At 37.9% G+C, this 20,169-nt stretch overlaps 1 protein-coding gene across 1 annotated transcript in view; it reads right to left on the bottom strand.

Moving 5' to 3' along the window:
* Positions 1–20,169, bottom strand: part of LOC107662652 (protein Daple-like) — a 57,054-nt gene that overhangs the window by 22,705 nt on the left and 14,180 nt on the right. The window contains 14 exon segments of the mRNA XM_016452731.1: positions 1,239–1,247; positions 1,383–1,510; positions 2,462–3,532; positions 4,190–4,327; positions 4,418–4,599; positions 5,478–5,622; positions 6,593–6,739; positions 7,081–7,239; positions 7,353–7,434; positions 7,688–7,875; positions 7,989–8,129; positions 8,220–8,303; positions 9,286–9,344; positions 12,979–13,048. Coding sequence (XP_016308217.1) covers positions 1,239–1,247; positions 1,383–1,510; positions 2,462–3,532; positions 4,190–4,327; positions 4,418–4,599; positions 5,478–5,622; positions 6,593–6,739; positions 7,081–7,239; positions 7,353–7,434; positions 7,688–7,875; positions 7,989–8,129; positions 8,220–8,303; positions 9,286–9,344; positions 12,979–13,048 — 2,603 coding nt within the window.

Raw genomic sequence — 20,169 nt, 5'->3', positions numbered from 1 at the left:
ACACACACACACACACACACACACACACACACACACACACACACCCCTCTTGGATGGTTTACTAAGCACAGTGGAATGTGACTGTTAGTAGTCAATTTCTTCAAACACGAAGTGATCAGTGACAGCTTGCATTTTATGACACTATTAGCTGGTGAGAGATGTTTCAGCTCACATTCAGTCACGTTTGTTTCTTTTGATCTAACTTACAAATACATGTCACTTGTCACACTCACCACAATAAAGGGGTTAGAGGTGGGGGACAGAGAGTGAGTCTATTTCCTTATTAAGAAAGATGAATACTTCACTAGTAATCCTTCTATAGGGAACATTCCACTGAAAACTAAGCCAACTGGACTATATGTTAAGAGTCAGGCCTGTAATTACTTCATACTGTGGCCTCAATATAAAAAAAACTATTATAAACACACAACTATAAACTGCAACGCTCCTGCTTGACCACAATAATGTAAAGAGCTTAGAACACTGCAACACACTATAGTGAAGATAGCATGCACTTTGACTCCGATTATAAGGCAATGAACAGTGTTGGGGAAACACTACTTTTCAAAATTCTTACATTATTGCTTAAAGGGGTCATAATGATGCTGCTAAAAAGAACATTATTTTGTGTATTTGATGTAATGAAATGTGTTTTTTGCGTGAACATTTGGGCGGCGTTATGCAAATCTTCCCACATCGTGACGTAGACATGTGGGGGCGTGTTAGAATGAGCCATTTTAGGTAGGCGTGGTTGACTCTTAACTTATATCTCTTTGGATTTGAGACTTTAGTCTTTGCAACTTTACAGATCTTCTTTATGCACCAGGAGCTTGTAACACTCCAAAGAGAAAGGAAAAATTTTAATCGCATCATATGACCCCTTTAACTCTCCTCATAAAAAAAGTAATTTACTACATCATTACATTACATAGGAGGAAGTATGTTAGTTAGTTTTGAATTGTGCTTCCTCAGGGCTTTTTTAGTGTACGTTCAAAAAGCAATGTGTTACTTTATCTGTCACTTATAATCAGAATGTACGCATGTTACCTATAAAATGCTAACCCCAACACTTACCATGAGAGGAAGAACACACAGTGGAGACAAGTGGTGATGAGTTTTAATTAGGGTTGGAGCTGTACTCTGCAGGGCTGCGGCTCTTCAGGACCGGAGTTCGCCACTGCTGATGTAGAGTATAAGAGACAGAAACAAATACGTCCACAACTTTAGCAGCACCTCACCTGCTACACCTTTCAGAGGGCAGCGTCCACATAAAACAACCAAGACACTTTATAGGATCTTACAACACTTTGTACTTACAAACTACCAATGGACTCTAAACCTGAGAAAAGATATGACCGACCATTTTCTTAAATCTCACTCACTTGTCTTCACAGCTGTGTTCTTCCTGTAGGAGTTTCTCTCGGTTCAAGCCGATCTTCTCCAGCTCATGGCTCAGCTTCTCCAGTTCATTACACTGCTGCTGCACCCTCAATTTCTCATTCACCAGCTCCTGCGCAACGAAATATGACCAGGTTTTTAAATCAGAATGTCATCATTTGATCTTCCAGTACATCAACAGACTTGGTGTCTGGTGACCTATGCCGGACTTTTCCAATCATTTAGTCCTTTTAAATTCTGCCCCTTTCTTAAAAGCAACACCAAGCTTGCATTCAGATCTGCAGATCTGATAGAACCCGCCCTACTTTTTTTTTTTTTTTGATAATCTGTTTCACTCTGATGTACGACATAATACAGAAGAAATGATCTGTCACTAATGATACATTGCGACTTTAATATATCAGATAATTTTACCCTTTTAAGAAAAGGCAAGGTTAGCTCAGGTTGTAAAATGTGTGATGCAACTCCTCGAAAACATAACATTTATGATATTAATTCTTAGGGCTGTCAAATCGATAATCGCGATTAATCGCATCCAAAATAAAAGTCTGTGTTTACATGATATACATGTGTGCTGCGTATATTTATCTGTAATATTTAAATGCACACATACATGTATATATTTAAGAAATATATGTAATATATACATGAATACATATATACGTGTAAATAATTATTAAAATGTATGTGTATGTATGTGTGTAGCACACATGCATATATCATGTAAACACTTATTTTGGATGTGATTAATTGTGATTATCGATTTGACAGCCCTACTTTTAACCTACAAATACATTTATCTATTTTATGATTAATAATGTAATGATTATTAATAAAATAATGATTAATTTTTACTTGATGGTTACACCACTTGACATTTTAAAGTCATTAAATTAAAATTTTTCTTGAAAATAGTACGTTTTTCAAAATCATATGAAACCAAAATGAAAACAAAGAGTACATTTATAAGAACTTGGTACATTTCAAATCAGACATTTGAAAGATTTCTTTTTTCCTTATGGACTATCTTATATGCAATTGACTCATACTAAATGTGTCATACCTCTCTTAGTGTGGCCAGAGTCTTCTTATCTATGGTGGCCTGTTTCTGCAGGTCTTTGTTCTCTCTCTCCAGCTCTTTGAGTCTCCCTGAAGCCTCTTTAAGGCGAACCAGCTCTCTATTGAGAGCTGTGCTTTCTTTCTCCATGCTGGCCAGCCTGAGGCAGTTCTCTTCCAGCGCTGTCTCCTTCACCTCCAACTGCTGCTTCAACCTACGTGTCTCCTTCTCCAGCTGCTTCTTCTCCTTCTCCACCTGGCCCAATTCCTGCTCCATTCCTCTTTTCTCTTTCTCCACTGCTTCCGCCCATGTCACCGTCTGCCTCAACCCCTCTAACTCTCGCCGCAGATCTTTCATCTCTGCCTCATTCTGCCTCAGCTCGCCCTCCAGACCTTGAATCTTGGTGGCGCTGTTGTCCAGGGTCTGCTGGAGCCGTTGGTTTTCCTGGCTCAGGCTGCTGCAGTTTATTTCCAGTCTTTCGCTTCTCTTGGCTTGGGAGCGGAGCTCCTCCAGCGTGCGGCACATCTCCTCATGTTCCCGCTCTAGCTCGGCATGTTCCTGCTGTAATTGAGCCAGGCGAGCAGCAGCTGGCCGTAGGGTCTCCAACGCACGTTGCTGCTCCAGGTTCTCCTCCTCAAGTTGCTGGTGATCCTTCTCCAGAACAGCCAAGCGCAGGCTGGCATTCTGCGCCGTGTCAGCCAGCTTCTTCAGCCGGCGATTGTCTTGTTCCAGAGTAGCGTTCTCACGCTCCAGAGCCTCGGTGCGTTCGCTGCCAATCTTCAAGGAGGCGGCTTCCCTCTGTAGCTGTTCTCGGACTCGCTCCAGACGTGCTAACTCCCTTTCCAACTCCTCGCAGCGCTCTCCTCTTTCATGGAGAGAGTCAAGCTCTTTAGTCGCCTGTCGTTTCTCAGCCTCCAGACGAGCTAGTTTACTGCCCGTTTCAGAGATGGTCTGGTGGAGAACGCGGTTTTCTGTCTCCACCTCTCTCACACGAGCCTCATTGTTCACTTGAGCACGCTTCCGGAGGGAGTTCACAGCCTGGGTCAGGTGCTCTTTCTCCTGCTCCAATTCTGAGATCTAACAGGCCACACATACAAACAAATGACATTTATGAATGAATAATTCATCTAATGTTATGTCCATCATGCTACACAATGGGCTAGGTTATCTTTCTTTAAAGAGCAGGTAATATGATATTTTAAAGTGTCCTAATATTCTGTTGGAGTCACCTACAACAGGTTTAAATGCATCTAAGGTCAGAAAACATTATAATTTTCTCAGAATATACATTTAATATTAGAATAATTTTTCAATGATTTCGAAACGATTCGTTCGAAGCAGTTCCGAGCTTAGGAACTCTAAACCCCTCCCTTCCATAAGCCTACTCTGCTCTGATTGGTCAGCTGGCCAAGTCTGTTGTGATTGGTCTTTCCTTATACAATGCATGTCGGAAACGAAACGCCCATTTCCATAATAAATTTTTTGCTGGCGGGGATTATGCAAATGTGTTACCTTGTGACGTGTATAGGTAACAGACAGAAGATTCGAAAATATGACAACTCGTTAAGGCGGTTCAGAGTCGACTCTTTCTTTTGAGAGACAATATCTTTATTTATCATGGACATTTTTGATTAACAACTTTGCAGACTATTTACATTGAAGGATAGCTACGTTACAAACTGCAAAAATTATATTTTTCGAAAACCCATATGACCTGCTCTTTAAATTTCTCACCTGTCTGTCTTTATCTGCCTGGGTTGTCTCTAGAGTTTTTTCCAGTCTTTGTTTCTCATTTAGCAGCTCTTCTCCAAGGTTCTCCATGTCCTGAGTTGTCTGTTTCTCCTGGTCCAACTGGGACTGCAGACGCTCCAACTAAAACACACGACACAGAAAAGATCCCATCAGCATTCAATATTCTGGCTCTTAGTAAATAGCCAAAGGAAATGCAGAAATTACATGTACCTTCTTGCTGAGGCTCTGATTCTCTCCTTCCAGTTCCAGTGCGTGCAGCTGACCTTCTTCCATGTTTATGGAAGCCTCTCTCAACTCCTGAATGGTGCTCTGAAGGCATTGGTTCTCCTTCTCCAGCTTCAACAGTCGGCTGGATGCGGTCTCGTTCAGCTCAAACACAAATGACTTACGGGCTGTAGTAAGACAAGACAAAGAAAAACAATGTAGGTCTTTATTAGTAAGAGTTCAACATACTGACCAGACCAGATGAGGGGCATCAGCCAAAAATTGTGCCTTTTTAATAGAAGCACATCAGCTCCAAGATCTACCAATAATTTATAATAATTAATAATAAAAAATAATGCTACAGTATATTAAGTTGGATGTTAACTCCTTTATTGTTAACATTGTCTGAGATTTTAAACCCCCCTGTAAAGGTATTACATTAGCCATTAGCAATCCTACTGTTCTCTTTGGATATTAAAAAATGTTTTTTTTAACAACTATAATTTTTATTTATCTTGTTTCTTATATATCTTGTATATACTGTATTTATGTAGTAAGCATTTATACTCGTTTGAGATTTGAGCAGTCTGAGTGGCAAACATCAAGCAGGCAGATGCTAAGTCACCCAAGCGTTACCCTCGAAACAATATGTATACACACCTAACGCTCACAAACAGCCTGAGGGTAGAGATATTTCAGGAACCAATTTGTTCAAGCCAACATTGCCTTAGAGCTAATAAACTCCAAAAAATCTCCCATTTGTGCTTGCTTTATGTTTTTAGAAACTTCACATTCAAAAGCTCTATTAGTAGCAAATGAGCGTTGGTTCTTTGCATGAACAAAACGGCAAGATTCTCTGTTGGCAATATATTTGCATTGGGATGGGTCCTTAAAACAAATAAGCGACAAACAGAAAATAGGCCATCAGCACATGACCCAAATTTGACTCTTTATGCTGCGTTTTCTAAAGCATATTACAAACTCAAATTCTAAGTTCAAGAGTAAAGTTAATGTTTCAGAAGGTTTCGAACTGAACTTCTGTGTGAAAGCGCTGTGGTGGACTCACCCTCGTTGACCTCATTGTTCTTGGCCAGTTGCTCCAGTTCCCAGCCAAGGTGAGCCGACTCGTTCATGCTTTGCTTCTGAGAGATCTCCAGCAACATGTTCTCCTCCAGCAACTCCTCTAGACGTTTCTTATCACTGTCCCTGTCCTAAACCACATCCAAAACAGGAAAAATTACAATAGGGGCTGTGAAAAAATATTGATTCACAGATTCATTGTGATGCTTTCTCAAAAACTTCAACACAAAAATATTATCAGAATTTTAACTATATACATTTCCATGTAATATAGACCCTTCAAATGTTTGGGATCATTAAGATTTTTTATGTTTTTAAAGAAGTGTCTTTTGCTCATCATGGCTGCATTTATTTAATCAAAAATACAATAAAACAGTAATATTGCGAAATATTATTACTATTTAAAATAACATTTATATATATATATAAATAACTTTATTTTCTGTTTTAATATACTTTAAAATATAATTTATTCCTGTAGTGGCAAGCCTGAAATTTCATCAGCCATAACTACAGTCTTCAGTGTCACATGATCCTTCAGAAATCATTCTAACATGCTGATTTATTATCAATACTGGAAATATATTTCGTAACCGCTGATACTTTTTTTCCAGGATTCTTTGATTAATAAAAAGTTAAAGGGCATTTATTCAAAACAGAAATCTTTTGTAACACCATAGCAACTGAGAAGAAGTTGTTGCATTGTTGCTGTTACAAAAATGAGCCAAAAATTTATTTTTGTCAGCAAATCATTGTGTTTTGACATATTTGCTCTCAGTGTGAATAGGCCTTAAACTATTATATGTCAGCAGTATGACATTACATAATGCATGTTTCCACCCAGAGTTGAAGGAACAAGAGTTGTGGACAATTCCAGAGAACCCCTTAAGTATCAAAACTTCCACATACTTTGGAAATGAATCAACTAGGTCTACAGCATGTTTTATTGCCCCTACGTTACAAAACAATAAGATAAACCAATAATTATTTCATAATCACATTGTGAATCGAAACCAATTCGAATCGTAAGGTACATAAAGATTAAGATTCTCAACACAGGTGCATATACATACCACCAAAATAATTTCCCATAACACTTACTATTTCCATATCGTGCAATTTGGAGTGCAGCAGGAGGTTCTCTTTCTCCAGTTCGTGTAGTTTGTCACAGCGCCCCCTGGCTCCAGAAAGCTGCTCCTCCAGCATGGACTTTGTCTCCAGCAGCGTTATATTGTCCTCTCTTAGCTCCTGTGCACAAAAGAGAGTCGAGAGAAAAATGAAGAGATGGGCAAAAAGAAAAGATCAAAAGGGATAGAGAGGAAGACGACAGCAGACTGAGAGTGTCAGGGGGCTGTCAGTGACAGCTCAGGGCCTCAGCAGACACCTGAGGCATTATATCTGAGAAATAAAAGCAGCAGGGGCCCTCAGCAGGCAGCTGTACATCAGTCACCTGCCAAAGAAACCAATTCCTACCCTTCCGATTTTTTCCAGGTAATGACAAAGATGCCCGGGTCTGTTTTTTATACAATGCTGAATGCTGGTGTTATTAAAATGAAAAAGAAATGTAACATAGCTTAGTGCGTGGTTACCTCTATGCGTGACTTGTAGAAATGGATATCGTTTAGCTTCTCTTTGCAGCGAGCCAGTTCGGTTTCCAGGCGATCCACTTTTCCAGCACGTTCCCTCAGAGCATCCACCTCATCACGGTACGCCCGCACCGAACGTGCCTCTGCCAGCAACTGCATGTTCTACTCACACACAAACACAACAGATGATAGTAACTGTTCACTTAAGCGCTTCCCAGTTTGAGTCGACCGTGTGAAGTGTGAATTTAAGAAAACAAAGGGTCTTGATTTGATACCTCCTGCTTGAGTTTCTGAATCTCTGCATCCAGGCACTCAATCTCGTTCTTGGCATCAATCAACTGCTCGGCCTTCTCCTCTCTGAAGAGAGCACATACACAGGAGTAAATGCTTACAATACTGATAAGCTCCACTACTGGACTACCAATAAATTGCCAAGGTAACATATTGGCCGATATTTGTCATTTTTTAATTATCACTGATAAGTTTTTCTGTTTGGTTGATAAGTGTCAGAAGTGGGATTTTAACAGTACTGAGGGCTGTCAGTGAAGGTAGGTGCCCCAGTGAAAGTTGAAACAAGGCAAAACAAAAAGTGTTAACTGTACACACTTACAACTCTTGGCGTGAGCGCCGCAGTTTGGCCTTTGTGTCGGCCAGCTCCACAGTTAAATGCTGTCGATCTTCTTTAGACAGTAGGGTGACAGGGGATAGGGACGTGTGCTCAGGGCTAGGAAAGCCCAAGAGACTGGGAGGCTGCTGGGACTGAAGATAGTCCCTCTCCTGGGTCAGCTCTATGATCAGCTAAAGACACAAAACAGATCTATCAGCATCTAATCAGTCATGATCAATGTCTTGAGGAAGTTTAGTACAACTCCCTTGTAAATAGTTGATTGTTGTTGTTAATATCGGCATACCTCAGCAGACTCATCTCGCTCGTCTATGAGTCTGCGTAGGTGAAAGGCCATGGTTCGAGACAGAGGGTCCAACTGCTCAGCAGGGATCTCCCTGACCTCCATCCACTGCAGGTCCAAGACATTCTCCTGGTTGTGAGTTACCTGTAATCAAGAGGGATTTTGCACCTCCAATACATGTTCTATATACATGATATACTTAAGAAGTTATTGGCTGAAATCAGGGAAGCTCACTTCTTGAATATGCGTCACGATGGCAGCTTGTGTTTCAATGTCAAGCAGCTTGATCTTCTCAATCACTTCTTCTTTACGTTCACACTGTTGGGAGAAATGAAGAGAATGAGGAAAAATGGAAGGGATGGAAAGAGAAGGGGAAAGACATGAGAAGAGGGTGGGAAAGGGAAAAGGGAAGAGGATTTGAAAGGAAGGAGACGGGAAGGTTAATGGAAGGGAATGGAAACAGGATGGGGAAGGAACCAGACAAGGAAGAGGAAAGTATGGGAAAGAGAAGAGGAAGGGGAAGGAAATGGAAAAGGAAGAGGAGGGAAAGGGAAATTATAAAAAGGACAGGGAAGAGGAGGAGGAAATATAAGCAGAGAAGAGTTACAGTTTAAGACTACCACAGATGCTGTACAATCCAGATCACATAAAGAAATAATAGTCTGTGTTTTTTATGAAATCAGCATTGCCCAAGAATTCATTAGTATGCCTTGATGGTGATTAGTCAAATAAACTGCCGGTACAGATGAAAGAGTGGGAATTAAGTCAGAGATGGAGCCCTTCTTTGAATAAAAGAATGCAGGAGATACTTTCAAACAGGATAAAGACTGAGTTGTGTGCCTCGTGACTGGAATACTGTGAGAGGAAGTTAGGGTGCAGGATTAGACAAGCTCAAAGAGACTCTGAACAGAAAGCAAATCAGCAGGCAAATGTTATGCTGTGAAGTTTAAGGCTCTAAATCAATGTGAGCTGTTTATTCTCCATTCACAGAACAAGAAAAACCAGCTAGAGAGGGGGCTAAATGTGTGAAAGTACCGGCCTGCACAGAACAGACACGTGAGATCCTCAATCCTCGGGAAAAGGAGGAGACATAACAACATCTTAGCATATCTAACCCAATAATCTGTGCTGACTTATCTGGGACATATCTGGATGAATGCTTTATTTTGTAGCATAATGAGCGTGTGTTCATTTTTCTTTGGAAAAGCAGATGCATGCCCGGGCATGGTGATGTGGATATGATTTCCCGCACTGGTCTTTAAATGTGGGCTGGGGATCTCTGCTAGTTCAATCAGTTTACCTGAACAGCACAGCCCAGTATCAGCAAGAGCAGTCTCTTCACCTCCTCCATGCTTTTACCTGAGGGAATGAAATAGTTAGAAATCACAAGAACTGAAAGTAAGATGCTATAAATAAAACAACAGAAATTAAAGAAATAAACCTTCATTTTAGCTAAAAAGAGGAAGTTGATACAAAAACTTTAGCAGATACTGCTAGTTATGCCATAGTGATTTAGAATTTTTTTATTAAATATTTTTTATAGTCCCACATTCCCAAATGACAGCCCTGTTTAGGTACTGATTTCAGTGTTGTTAGTGTTAGCTAAAAATAACAATTTTCACGTTAATTGAAATAAGGCAAATAATAAAAAAAAAAAGATAAATAAATAAATAAATAAAATTTACGTAAACTTAAAAAAATTGAAAATTACAAATGTTGCCTTGGCAACTAAAATAATATCTTAAAACAATATTCAAATGATATTTTCATATTTTATAATACAGTTGAAGTGCTAAAATTACTAAAACTGAAATAAAAAAAACTAAAACTAATAAAAATGTCAAATGCATATACCAAAATTACTCAAGTAAAATTAAAATGAGAATACAGAATATATAAAAAAAAAGCTAATTCAAAATATTAATAAATACTATAATATTACATAAATAATACTAAATAACACTGATTGTTTTATTACTGAAACTGTGAAACTGGAAACTATGGTTACCGTGATTTAAGAGAAGTATGTTTTCAGTCAAACCTCACAGCTAAAGGGTCAATGCCATCACTGTTGTTCAATGTCAAAACAACTCGCTCTAGCAGTTTGAATATTAACAAAATATTCAATTTCTCCTGAGCCATAAACCTTGAAGAGAGGATGTGAGAGAGGATATTCTCTTTCTTCAATCTACATAAAGGAGCACGTTTCAACCTAAGAGGGGAAAAAACGCTCTTTACGGTGTTTGATTCGACAGCTCCACTGCGATGGGGTGTGTAACATTCACATGCAGTCAGTGTTTTCTTACCATTTAAAACTGTTACAAAACACACCAACTCTTTCACAATTACACAAACCCTTTGAGGTAAAGCTATTTTGAATTACTTTTTCGAAGCTTATGTCTGTGTGCTGGTAAGTTTGTTTGTGTCTGGCAGTCTTAGAGTAATAAATACTCTGGAGAGAATGGATTGGGTGTGGGGGTGCTATCGCTATAGCGACCGCTTGTTGCTACAGCGTACCCCCTTTACACAGACAGCAGAGGAGCAGCCGTGGGGAAAAGACTCTATTGTCCATTACAAGTGAAGCTTAATGTAAAAACAAAACATCAGAGGGCTAAAGTTGCACAGGTAACACAAGATAAGAAACACATTCACCAGCACACACAAAACCAATCCCGAAACCTCTATAAAATCTTACTGACTTCTGTGAGGGTAAATATATATTTATTATACAGTCAGTTTTTCCTGACGACATTACTTCCTTACATCATTTCATGACCAGAATATGGTCACAAGTAGCCCACTGAACCAATATGTGCAGACATTAACTAATACAGCACCCAGGAGAAACAAAGTATCACAAACATGACACCATAGCTATGATAAGGGTTATTTTTGTATATGCAAAACCATTATAACGCATCCTGTAGGCAGCAACAATGAGCAGAGAAGGAAATCTTGTCTATGCACACTCATAAAGGTCAACCCGCAGATCAGAATCACATCTCAACATAATAAAGGTCTGTTATGCGTGACTGTTGTCAATATGTATTTTGGAGTAGAACCGCAGACGTGCAGAAGTGATCATGTGTCAGGGTCACCTAATATGAAAGCAATTTAAATGCAAACCTTACAATAAAAACAGAAGTTTAGTATAACTCTCTTAGCTAGTATAACATTTTAAACAGTTAAAGTAGTGATATCTGAACTACTAACAATTGGCCATTCTGAGATTAATCAGCTAAAAATGTCAATTTTTTTGTTTTCTGATATTTTTTAGAACATTTTGAGAGTTAAATCCAGTATTTTTTTCTACATCTTCATTTCATTGTATATCTTTATATTCATTTTACATATTTTATTACAAAGCTGTTATTTCCTACATAACTGTTCTCTACTGTCAACAGCAGGATCCAAAGTCAGAGCACAGGCCTGGGCTTGGTCTTATAAAGCTTCCTCTGGCCTTTCTCCTTTCCTCCTGCCATTGCAAGGTCCACAACACACGTTTCCTTCCCCAGAGAGACTGAACCCTGTCCGCACACCCCGTATCAGAAGGTGAGAGGGTGTTTATGAAGGCTGGATTGTGTGTGTGTGTGTGTGTGTTTGAGGTGATGAATGAGGAGGTTTGTTTAGTAGGGCGTCTGTTTTGCTTTGGGCCACAGTTAAACGTGGTAGTACGTGATCTATAGTGACTATAGTGAGGATACACCAACTGATCAAGATAGAAAGAAACTAAAAGTATGCTGATAGTGGGGTGAATCTACAGAATGAGTGTACATACGTGTGTGTAAAAAATTAGCAATCAAATGAATTAATGAATAGCTCATGCCAACGTTTACTATATTGTACTTTTTCAATTTTCAATTTCTTATTGCAGTTTTGATGAAAACAAGACATATGAAACTAAAATTGTTTATTTTCTTGTGATATTCTGTCCCCAGGTTATTCCGTTACCATCATCTGTCCCCCCCCCCCTTTAAAAGTAGTGAACTATTTAATAAAAGGCACCATCACCTTTTCAATGAGTAAACACTTCAAGGACAAGTTAAAGTATAATTTTTATCCCTTTATCATATGTCTTGTTAGGTTTTTCAGAAGGGAATAATCTTAAAATGTCAACTCTGTTACCATGATTTTTTTAAATAAACAACTGAAAACTGGATTTTGTAGAAACACCAGCATCTTTCTAAAAAAGAACCTTATACAAACATAAATATATAGTTCAGTCATGAAACTCTAGATGGCGCATTCTGACGGGGTGTTAATGTAACTGATGATATTCAGAGAGTTAAACGACTTGGCACAAGCTGATTGGTTCATGCTGCATATGCAGCCAATGAGCTTACTGCCTTGCATTTATATGGCTGGCTAGCATTCACTTGAGATTTCTGCAGCGTGCTTTCAGAGTTCTCTGAAACCCTCCACCTTCCCCAGCTCCACCTGTATAGATCTGCTACGGGGTTATTTTATATGCCGTTTGTGCAGCAGCAGTATGTCTTAAATACTCATGGCACCGTATCGCCATATGCATTGGCAGTAGCAAGTTCCTGTACTTGCTTGCAGCAGCAGCAATAATCTACAACTACAGCAATAACCAACAGCAGCAGCGTAGCAGTTCTATTCCGCCAAGACCAAATACATTAACATTGTCATATCCATCACCATGCTAAAATGCTCCGAGAGTTGTCATGATTGAAATATATTTTACGACTCTGATCTTTTAATTTCCAATTAAACTGTAAAGCCATCAACCCAGTTACCATTAATCATGTTAGCTTTATGAAGGTATACAGTAAAGGTATCCTAACATATATTCCAGTTTAATTTTATATGCATGTTTTATATTAACATATGTTCAAATTTAGCTTGAAATGGCACAGTGCATTTTATTAACATATGTCCGATAGAATAAAAAAATTCACTTAAAATACTGGAAAGACACCTGTTTTGTAGAATGATCGAGTGGCTTATTTACAATATTATGAATGAGCGATACCTGATAATGGGTCCTTGGCGATGGCCAGCACATTGGGCAGGTTCATGAGGATGAGCTGCTGAAGATGCTCCTGAGAGAAAAAAGAAAACACGCTCATTGTAAACAGGTAGAACACTGTGATGGAACATTAAACATTTGACCTATGTAAAAGGACAGCAGTGAGGGGCGAAGTAGGAGAGGTTCAAGTTGGCAGCCAGCCTGAGAGATGGACGGGTGTCAATATTTGGGGCGAGGAACTAAAACAGGGTCACTGGTAACGTGGGAACAGGAAACTCCTACTAACAAACAGACAGGCAGGAAATCATACTGGAAATGGGAAACATTAGCGGCCCCAGACGAGGAATGTCTTGGGTGGGGAACATCAAATTCCGGCATATAGGCAAAATATGAGCTAGACAATATTAAAAAAAAAACATCATAAGAAAAAAAGTGCCATCCAGAACTGAGGGAATAAATGTCTAGATATGCAGGGCTGCACGTATGCCCATGTACAAATGAAATTACTTCAGGCACAATGGCCTCCAGGGTAACTAAGCTCTGCAAAGTACACAAAGGACAAGACCAAACAGATCCAATTGACCAAACCCTTCATTCCAAAACACACTTAGATAAGAGCACTGAAATCAGTGACAGAATTACATACCTGTTTTATTGTTTTTGTGCAACTGACAAGAAACTATTTTTCAGAATCATTTATGAAAGTTCAACCATGCTTTCCCACAGATCATGAGGGGAATCCATATATGTACATAGACTTTTTTTCTTCACATAAAACATTACATTTTATTTTACACATTACATTACTTGATTATTAAATACATTTTCCTACGATCCCTCTATCACTAAAAATAGTCCAAGTTTTAAAAACACATGTAGAGTCCATTTTTCTTTCCATTCCATTGTGGTTCATGGCTGTTTTTGAATGGAAAAACACATCTTGCATAAACCAACCTGATTAGACAGGCAGCCCGCTGACTAGTCAATCTTCAAAATATGTAGTTCTGCACATCCCCAGCTTCAACAAACCGAAGGCATGCTGTAAGCAAATGGACACACACTCTCACCCAAGTGCATGGCTACACAGCTAATTATAAAATGTGCTATCCCAGTTGACATCATCAGGCCCGGACCCCCTACTGACAACTCCATCTCCATCTCAGAAGAGTGACTCCCAGTCTTTGTGTTTAGAGAGAGACCAACAGAGATGTGACCCTCATCCAGTATAATAGAGCCAGCCCAGCTGAGGCCGGGGCCAGACTACACTGCCTTTGTCAAAACAGAGGCCTGCGAGCATTCCTTTCTTTACTGCTGTCCTTCTCAAATATGCTCATTCACAAACACTGAGAATACTTCATAAGTAACGAACCCAAAACTCTACTTTATCTTCTACTTTGTCCATTAGTATTTAGAGCACTGTAGCCAAAGGACTTTCAATGCATCAATTTTAATGTTTTCTAGTGATAAACCAGTTAATAGGCTGACAAACTCTTTGAATTGTTATGAGACACATGACATGAGAACTAATTGATTCTGACATTATTGACATCATAATTTTTCATTTTCATGTAAATGCTTCATTTAAATATATGCAAGCAGAAATGGTATTTGTAAGCTATGATGGAGGAATTTTCAGAGAAAATTGACTTAAATTCCATTTTATTCCAGATGTCATTGGCAATATTAAATTATTAGTGTTAATATGTGAATATTATATTAAAATTAATATGAACTATTAACTTATTGAGATTTAGATGATAGGTGATGGCAAATGTAATCTAAAAAACACTAAAAATATGGGATATACGAGCATGTACAGTACAATTAAATATGAAATACTGGCCAATAAATATATCCAATATCAAATGATACAAATATATTTAAAAAAATGTGTTGACCAAAAACAATATTGTACCAATGTATCATCCTTAAAGTGTGGTCATATTAACGCAATGTTGTTGAAATTTGCTGTCATCTACTTTCAGCAAAATTTTGAGGGCAAAAAAGTCTTACATATTGACACATAGAAATTACTTTCAAACCAAGCAACTTTCTGTTCAAGACCACCTTTAACCCATTGCAAAATCTGCATGTGGAAATCTATTACCCTCACATGAAACTCCAGATCAAATTCCAGATTATGAAATCAACTTGAAATGGCTTGAAATGAATTTTGCCTGTGGAACTACACTGAACCACAGTACATGTGACGCACCTGTAGACGTATGGACTATTTTTACATTTTAGCATTTGCTTTGTCCTTTGAAGAGTTTGAGAGCCATGGACACAATAGACTAAACACTGTTTGGAAAAAAGAGCATCAACATTCTGCTAAACTTCTCCTTTTATTGTCCACAAAAGAAACAAAGTCATACGGTTTTGTAAGAGCATAAGCATCTGAGTTTTCTTTTTTTGGTGAACTACTCTTTTCAGAAATTCACTCTAGTCCAAGTCTATTGTATTGCAATGCATTTATACATCACCTTTACATCAGAGACTCTGCTCTCTGCATATCAACATGTAAAAAAACCCTAATGTTTATTTCTTTTCCCTGAATGCAAGACAAACCTTAAAATCCACTTGTCTTGTCGTTCCTGTATTTTCAGGACCACTGATGTAAGACCACTTCTGCGATAACTATGCACAACAGAACAAGCTAAGCACTCTGGGATGAAACGTAAGTGTTTTTGACTGACAGCCAGTCTGGTGTGTATAATTACATAAAGAAGCATGTTTCAACCTGAGAAGGGAAAAAATGCTCCTTACGGTGTTTGATTCGACAGCTGCACTGCGATGGGGTGTGTAAAGTTGTGTCACGTTAAGCGTTCTCTCCATAAACACCTCATTCTTTAATTGCCAGTTAACCTGATCATTTCTACGCTGCTAAATTCAAGCAGGCTAATTACTAGATTTGAGTCATATGCAAGATGAGGAGGCTTTCGTGCCAGCGTTAGTATCTGGTTTCAACTAACAGCTGAGGATGGAAAAAACTATGAAGGATCAGTTAACACTTCTTGCCTGACAGAGATGGGATTAGGGAACTTAAGGTGCCTACACCATTTCAGATACATTACGACTGTAGAAACTACTGCAAATACACACAACAAAACAGGGAAGAACTGTAAATGTAATATCACCACAAAGATAACCTTTCATCATAGCAGATAATAACAAGACGACACCGGCCTGGACCTGCAATTGCATCATTACTGAAAATTACCTGCCTGAAGTAAATTATTGATGGGCATGTATCCATATCACAACGCCGACTAGCTGTTTGTTAAAATACTAACCTCACATATTCTCTCAAAAGCCCCTTGAAAACAAAATGACTGTTAAAGGAACACAAAAATTATATAAAATGGAGGAAACTCAAAGCAAAAAGAGCCAATTATGATTTCACACAGAGGAAATATGGGAGTGTTGGTTTTGCCGGCCTCCTAAACTTCACTCAGTATTCAAACGGCATTTTCCACTGTAAAATCAGAGCAAGAAAGATAACCCCAGCACCTTCATAATTTGTTACGCCTCAGGAACATCCACAAAAAAATGGTGGTTTGGCATATGTCTTCATGAAGTCATTGTGCAACTGGGTCAGAATAGTTGGAAAGTTTCATAGAAACTAATTTCCTCTGTTGCTGTGTGGAACAATGCCTGAACAGTAAAGTAGGACAGGAGACCTTTGGCTCTGGGGCTGTTTTCATGGAGGTACACACTGGTATCTGCCCAACCCCCGCTGGGTTCAGGATTACAGGCCAGTGCGGTCAACACACGATCATTATCTATATACTGGGAGTGAGAGTTGGCATTCAGAACTCTTTTGACACTAATCAGTCTAAACTGATATTAAAAACAATAAAATTAACCTCATTTACTTTCTTCATAAACGTTTCTGCTCTTATTGTCCATGTTTCATCAGTGCATGTTAATTAACAGAAAAATAAAAATAATTATTAGTTAACAAAATTGAACTTTTCCCACATTTCTGCTCACATAACCAAAGCTGCATGGGCTGGAAACAATTATATTAACCAATTACATCATAACCTAAAATGATTCCATCTAATCACATCCTGATTGATAAAACCAAGTCCCACCCTACATTACTTCTTGCTTAAAATTTAAAATTTGCGTTGCGAATACAGTTATGTTATGTGTGACATTTTACAGAGTTATAAAAAAAAATTCCATTTCAAATAAATGCTGTTCTAAACTTTCTATTCTATTCTATTCTATTCTATTCTGTGATAATAAGAAATGTTTCTTGATCAGCAAATCAGCATATTAGAATGATTTCTGAAGGATTGTGTGACACTGAAGACTCGAGTAATAGCTGCTAAAAAACAGCTTTATTAAAACAGTTGTTTTAAATAATAATATATCACAATATTACAGTTTTTCCTGTGTTTGATTAAATAAAATAAAGGTTGCCTTGCTGAGCATAAGAAACTTCATTAAAAAACACAATATTTTACAGTAATTATCAAAAATATTTGATGTTTAGTGCACTTCTTTAAAGGACTCGGCCCAGGAGGAGAAAGAGAAATAGACAAATAAAAGAAGATAAAGAGAGCTCTTCATCTGAGATGAAAGGATGGAGGGAGAAAAGGGCTGGACTCCTCTTCAGTAGTAATAAACAATAGCACAGCAGTGATGGAGCTCTGGCATCGACACACTACTGCCAATCACACTTTTCCTACAGACTTCTGAGGAGCAGCAAAGCTCCTAGTGCCTCAAAAAACATCCAGCTTCATCAACAGATTCTCATCTGCCAAATTAGGCAATACCAGAAAACAAAATGGTCTCAGAAAGTCCAGTCCTCTAAACTGGTCAGGGTCACCGAGTATGTATTTGCTCCCTGTGAGGATGTTATTTTGGATTACAAATTCAAGGAAATACTTGGAATGATGGGTAGAAATTCAAAGCAAATGACCGTTCATGTTTAGCACAATGCAAACATGACTAGAATAGGCCAAGCTCAGATGAATATAAAAAAAAGTGAGTAAAATGAGTATTCAGTGCCATTGTGTTCCATTCTGAGACTGCAGCCATCACAGATACAGGAATGAGGAAACACAAGAGTACTTCACACAAGAAACCGGAGAATCTTAGTGACGGTCCCTGCTACTGGACAATAAACAAACTTACACATAAGGCTTATTTCACTAAACTTGTTTTCAGATTGAAAATGTTTTATTTATTTTGAAAATCTGAACAAATCCAGCATAATAGTGCAACCATTCAATAATAATCGCAATGTTATTACACTCAGTTTAAGGAATACCAGTTGGGTGCTTTAGAAGGGGTTTCATAATTTTTAAATTAAAAGAAATTTACATTGAAATTTTTATTTGTTTACATTTGATTTGTGTGTTATTTTATATGCAAACTAGGGGTGTCGCAATATACAGGTGTTAGCGATAAACATGATATTTAAAAAAAATGAAGTGATACCCATGATAATATTATAAATAATCTGTTGGATTTGACTGATAACATCTTTTCATTGAATTGAATCCTATTGTTTTAAATAAAGTGTATTATGAGTTTTCAGTGTATCTGAAAGCTGTTTACTTTTTAATACAATATTTTAATGGTTTATTAAAATGACTGTCTGCACAGATATGTTATGGTTTTGTATTAAAAGTTTTGTTTTCAGTAAATGTGACTTAGAAAGTGGGAAAAAGTGTAATTTTACACTGGAGAAAAGTTAAGCAAACGTCTCCCATAGTCATAATTGCCACAAGTATACTGGTGTCAAAAAGGGGCTGATCAATGGCCATGGTGGTCCTCTCAGATGAAGTCTTCTATGTTACAGTGACCCATATTGCAGTTGTGCCTGAGGGTTCTTCACTGAATATGCAATGGAGAAACCAACAAATAATCAATATCTAATTCACCAGACCAAGTCACGCCACATGTTCACCTTGGGCTGTGTGAACTCGCTCATATAGAAAGTGTCTATGACTGTTTATACCTGTTTGTGTTATTGAAAGTAAAGGTCAATTTCACCAAATGTGTGGCCCCATTTCTGTCTCTACTCAGTGACCCAGTGTTCTATATTCACTCTAGTGTGGAGTAAACCACACGCTGACTACAATTCTGTGCATCAACACACACCCACATGGTAGCCAGTTTTAAAATAAGCCCAATCCACAGAGTTCCTGTCCAAAGAAGGCAACATTAGAACCTACACAGTTCTTTATATTGTCAGATTGGTGTGTTTTCAAAAACTCAAAAATACTATGTAGAGCCAAAAAAATACTGTTTAAGTATAGCCTACTGATGCAAAATTGTTTTAAACCCAAGAAACAACTACAATGTAAGAGATAGGATACACAATATGGTATCATATTGGTTATGAGCTGATATTACAGATTTATCGTTGTCAACACATACATCACTAGAGAGAAGTGTGTCATTTCCACCAAAAGATCGAGTTATGACATTTTTATTAAACATTACAAGGTTAAAAAAAAAATCATATACATGGATGAATCATTAACAATAAGATTTATAATAAGCATCTACAAAAAGATAGGGTGAATTTTCATTTCATGCCAAATTTAATAATATAGTGTTAAATGTAATCTTTAGCGAATCTCAATATTAATATCCATATTTCATTCAGTATATTATAATGTTGTGATGCCTAAATTCACTTGTAGCATTTAAAATTACTAATTTTAGTTTGTAAAGTTTCATTTTTAATTCATTTAACATTGGCCAATAACCAATATTATGTGCATCCCTCTAAAGCAATGATCCTCAAATCTGGCTCGCGAGATCCACTTTCCTGCAGAGTTTAGCTCTAACCCTAATCAAACACACCTGAGTTTGCTAATCAATGTCTTCAGGATCATTAGAAAATCACATGTGGGTTTGTTTGATTAGGGTTGGAGCTAAACTCTGCAGGAAAGTGGATCTCGCGAGCCAGATTTGAGGATCACTGCTTGAAAGAATATTTCAAAGGAATTCTGTTGTCCTTCATGTTTAGATCTGAACCTTTGGTTCTTCTTTTTTTCCCCTCCAACACAATATAGACATCGCCAGTCACATTGTTTCTGATGTAGAATATGCAATTTGAGTCCCCATTCAAACGTCTATTGTAAGAATGTGGGTAGTCATAAAAGCTGGAAACCACATAAAGACCAAGACGTCAACTAGTGTCCAAACAGAGGAGCATAAATATCA

Source organism: Sinocyclocheilus anshuiensis, unplaced genomic scaffold (genome assembly GCF_001515605.1).
Source record: "Sinocyclocheilus anshuiensis isolate Anshui unplaced genomic scaffold, SAMN03320099.WGS_v1.1 scaffold715, whole genome shotgun sequence".
NCBI lineage: Eukaryota > Metazoa > Chordata > Actinopteri > Cypriniformes > Cyprinidae > Sinocyclocheilus > Sinocyclocheilus anshuiensis.
The sequence above is the reverse complement of the archived record's forward strand: the minus strand, read 5'-3'. Positions and strand labels throughout refer to the sequence as shown.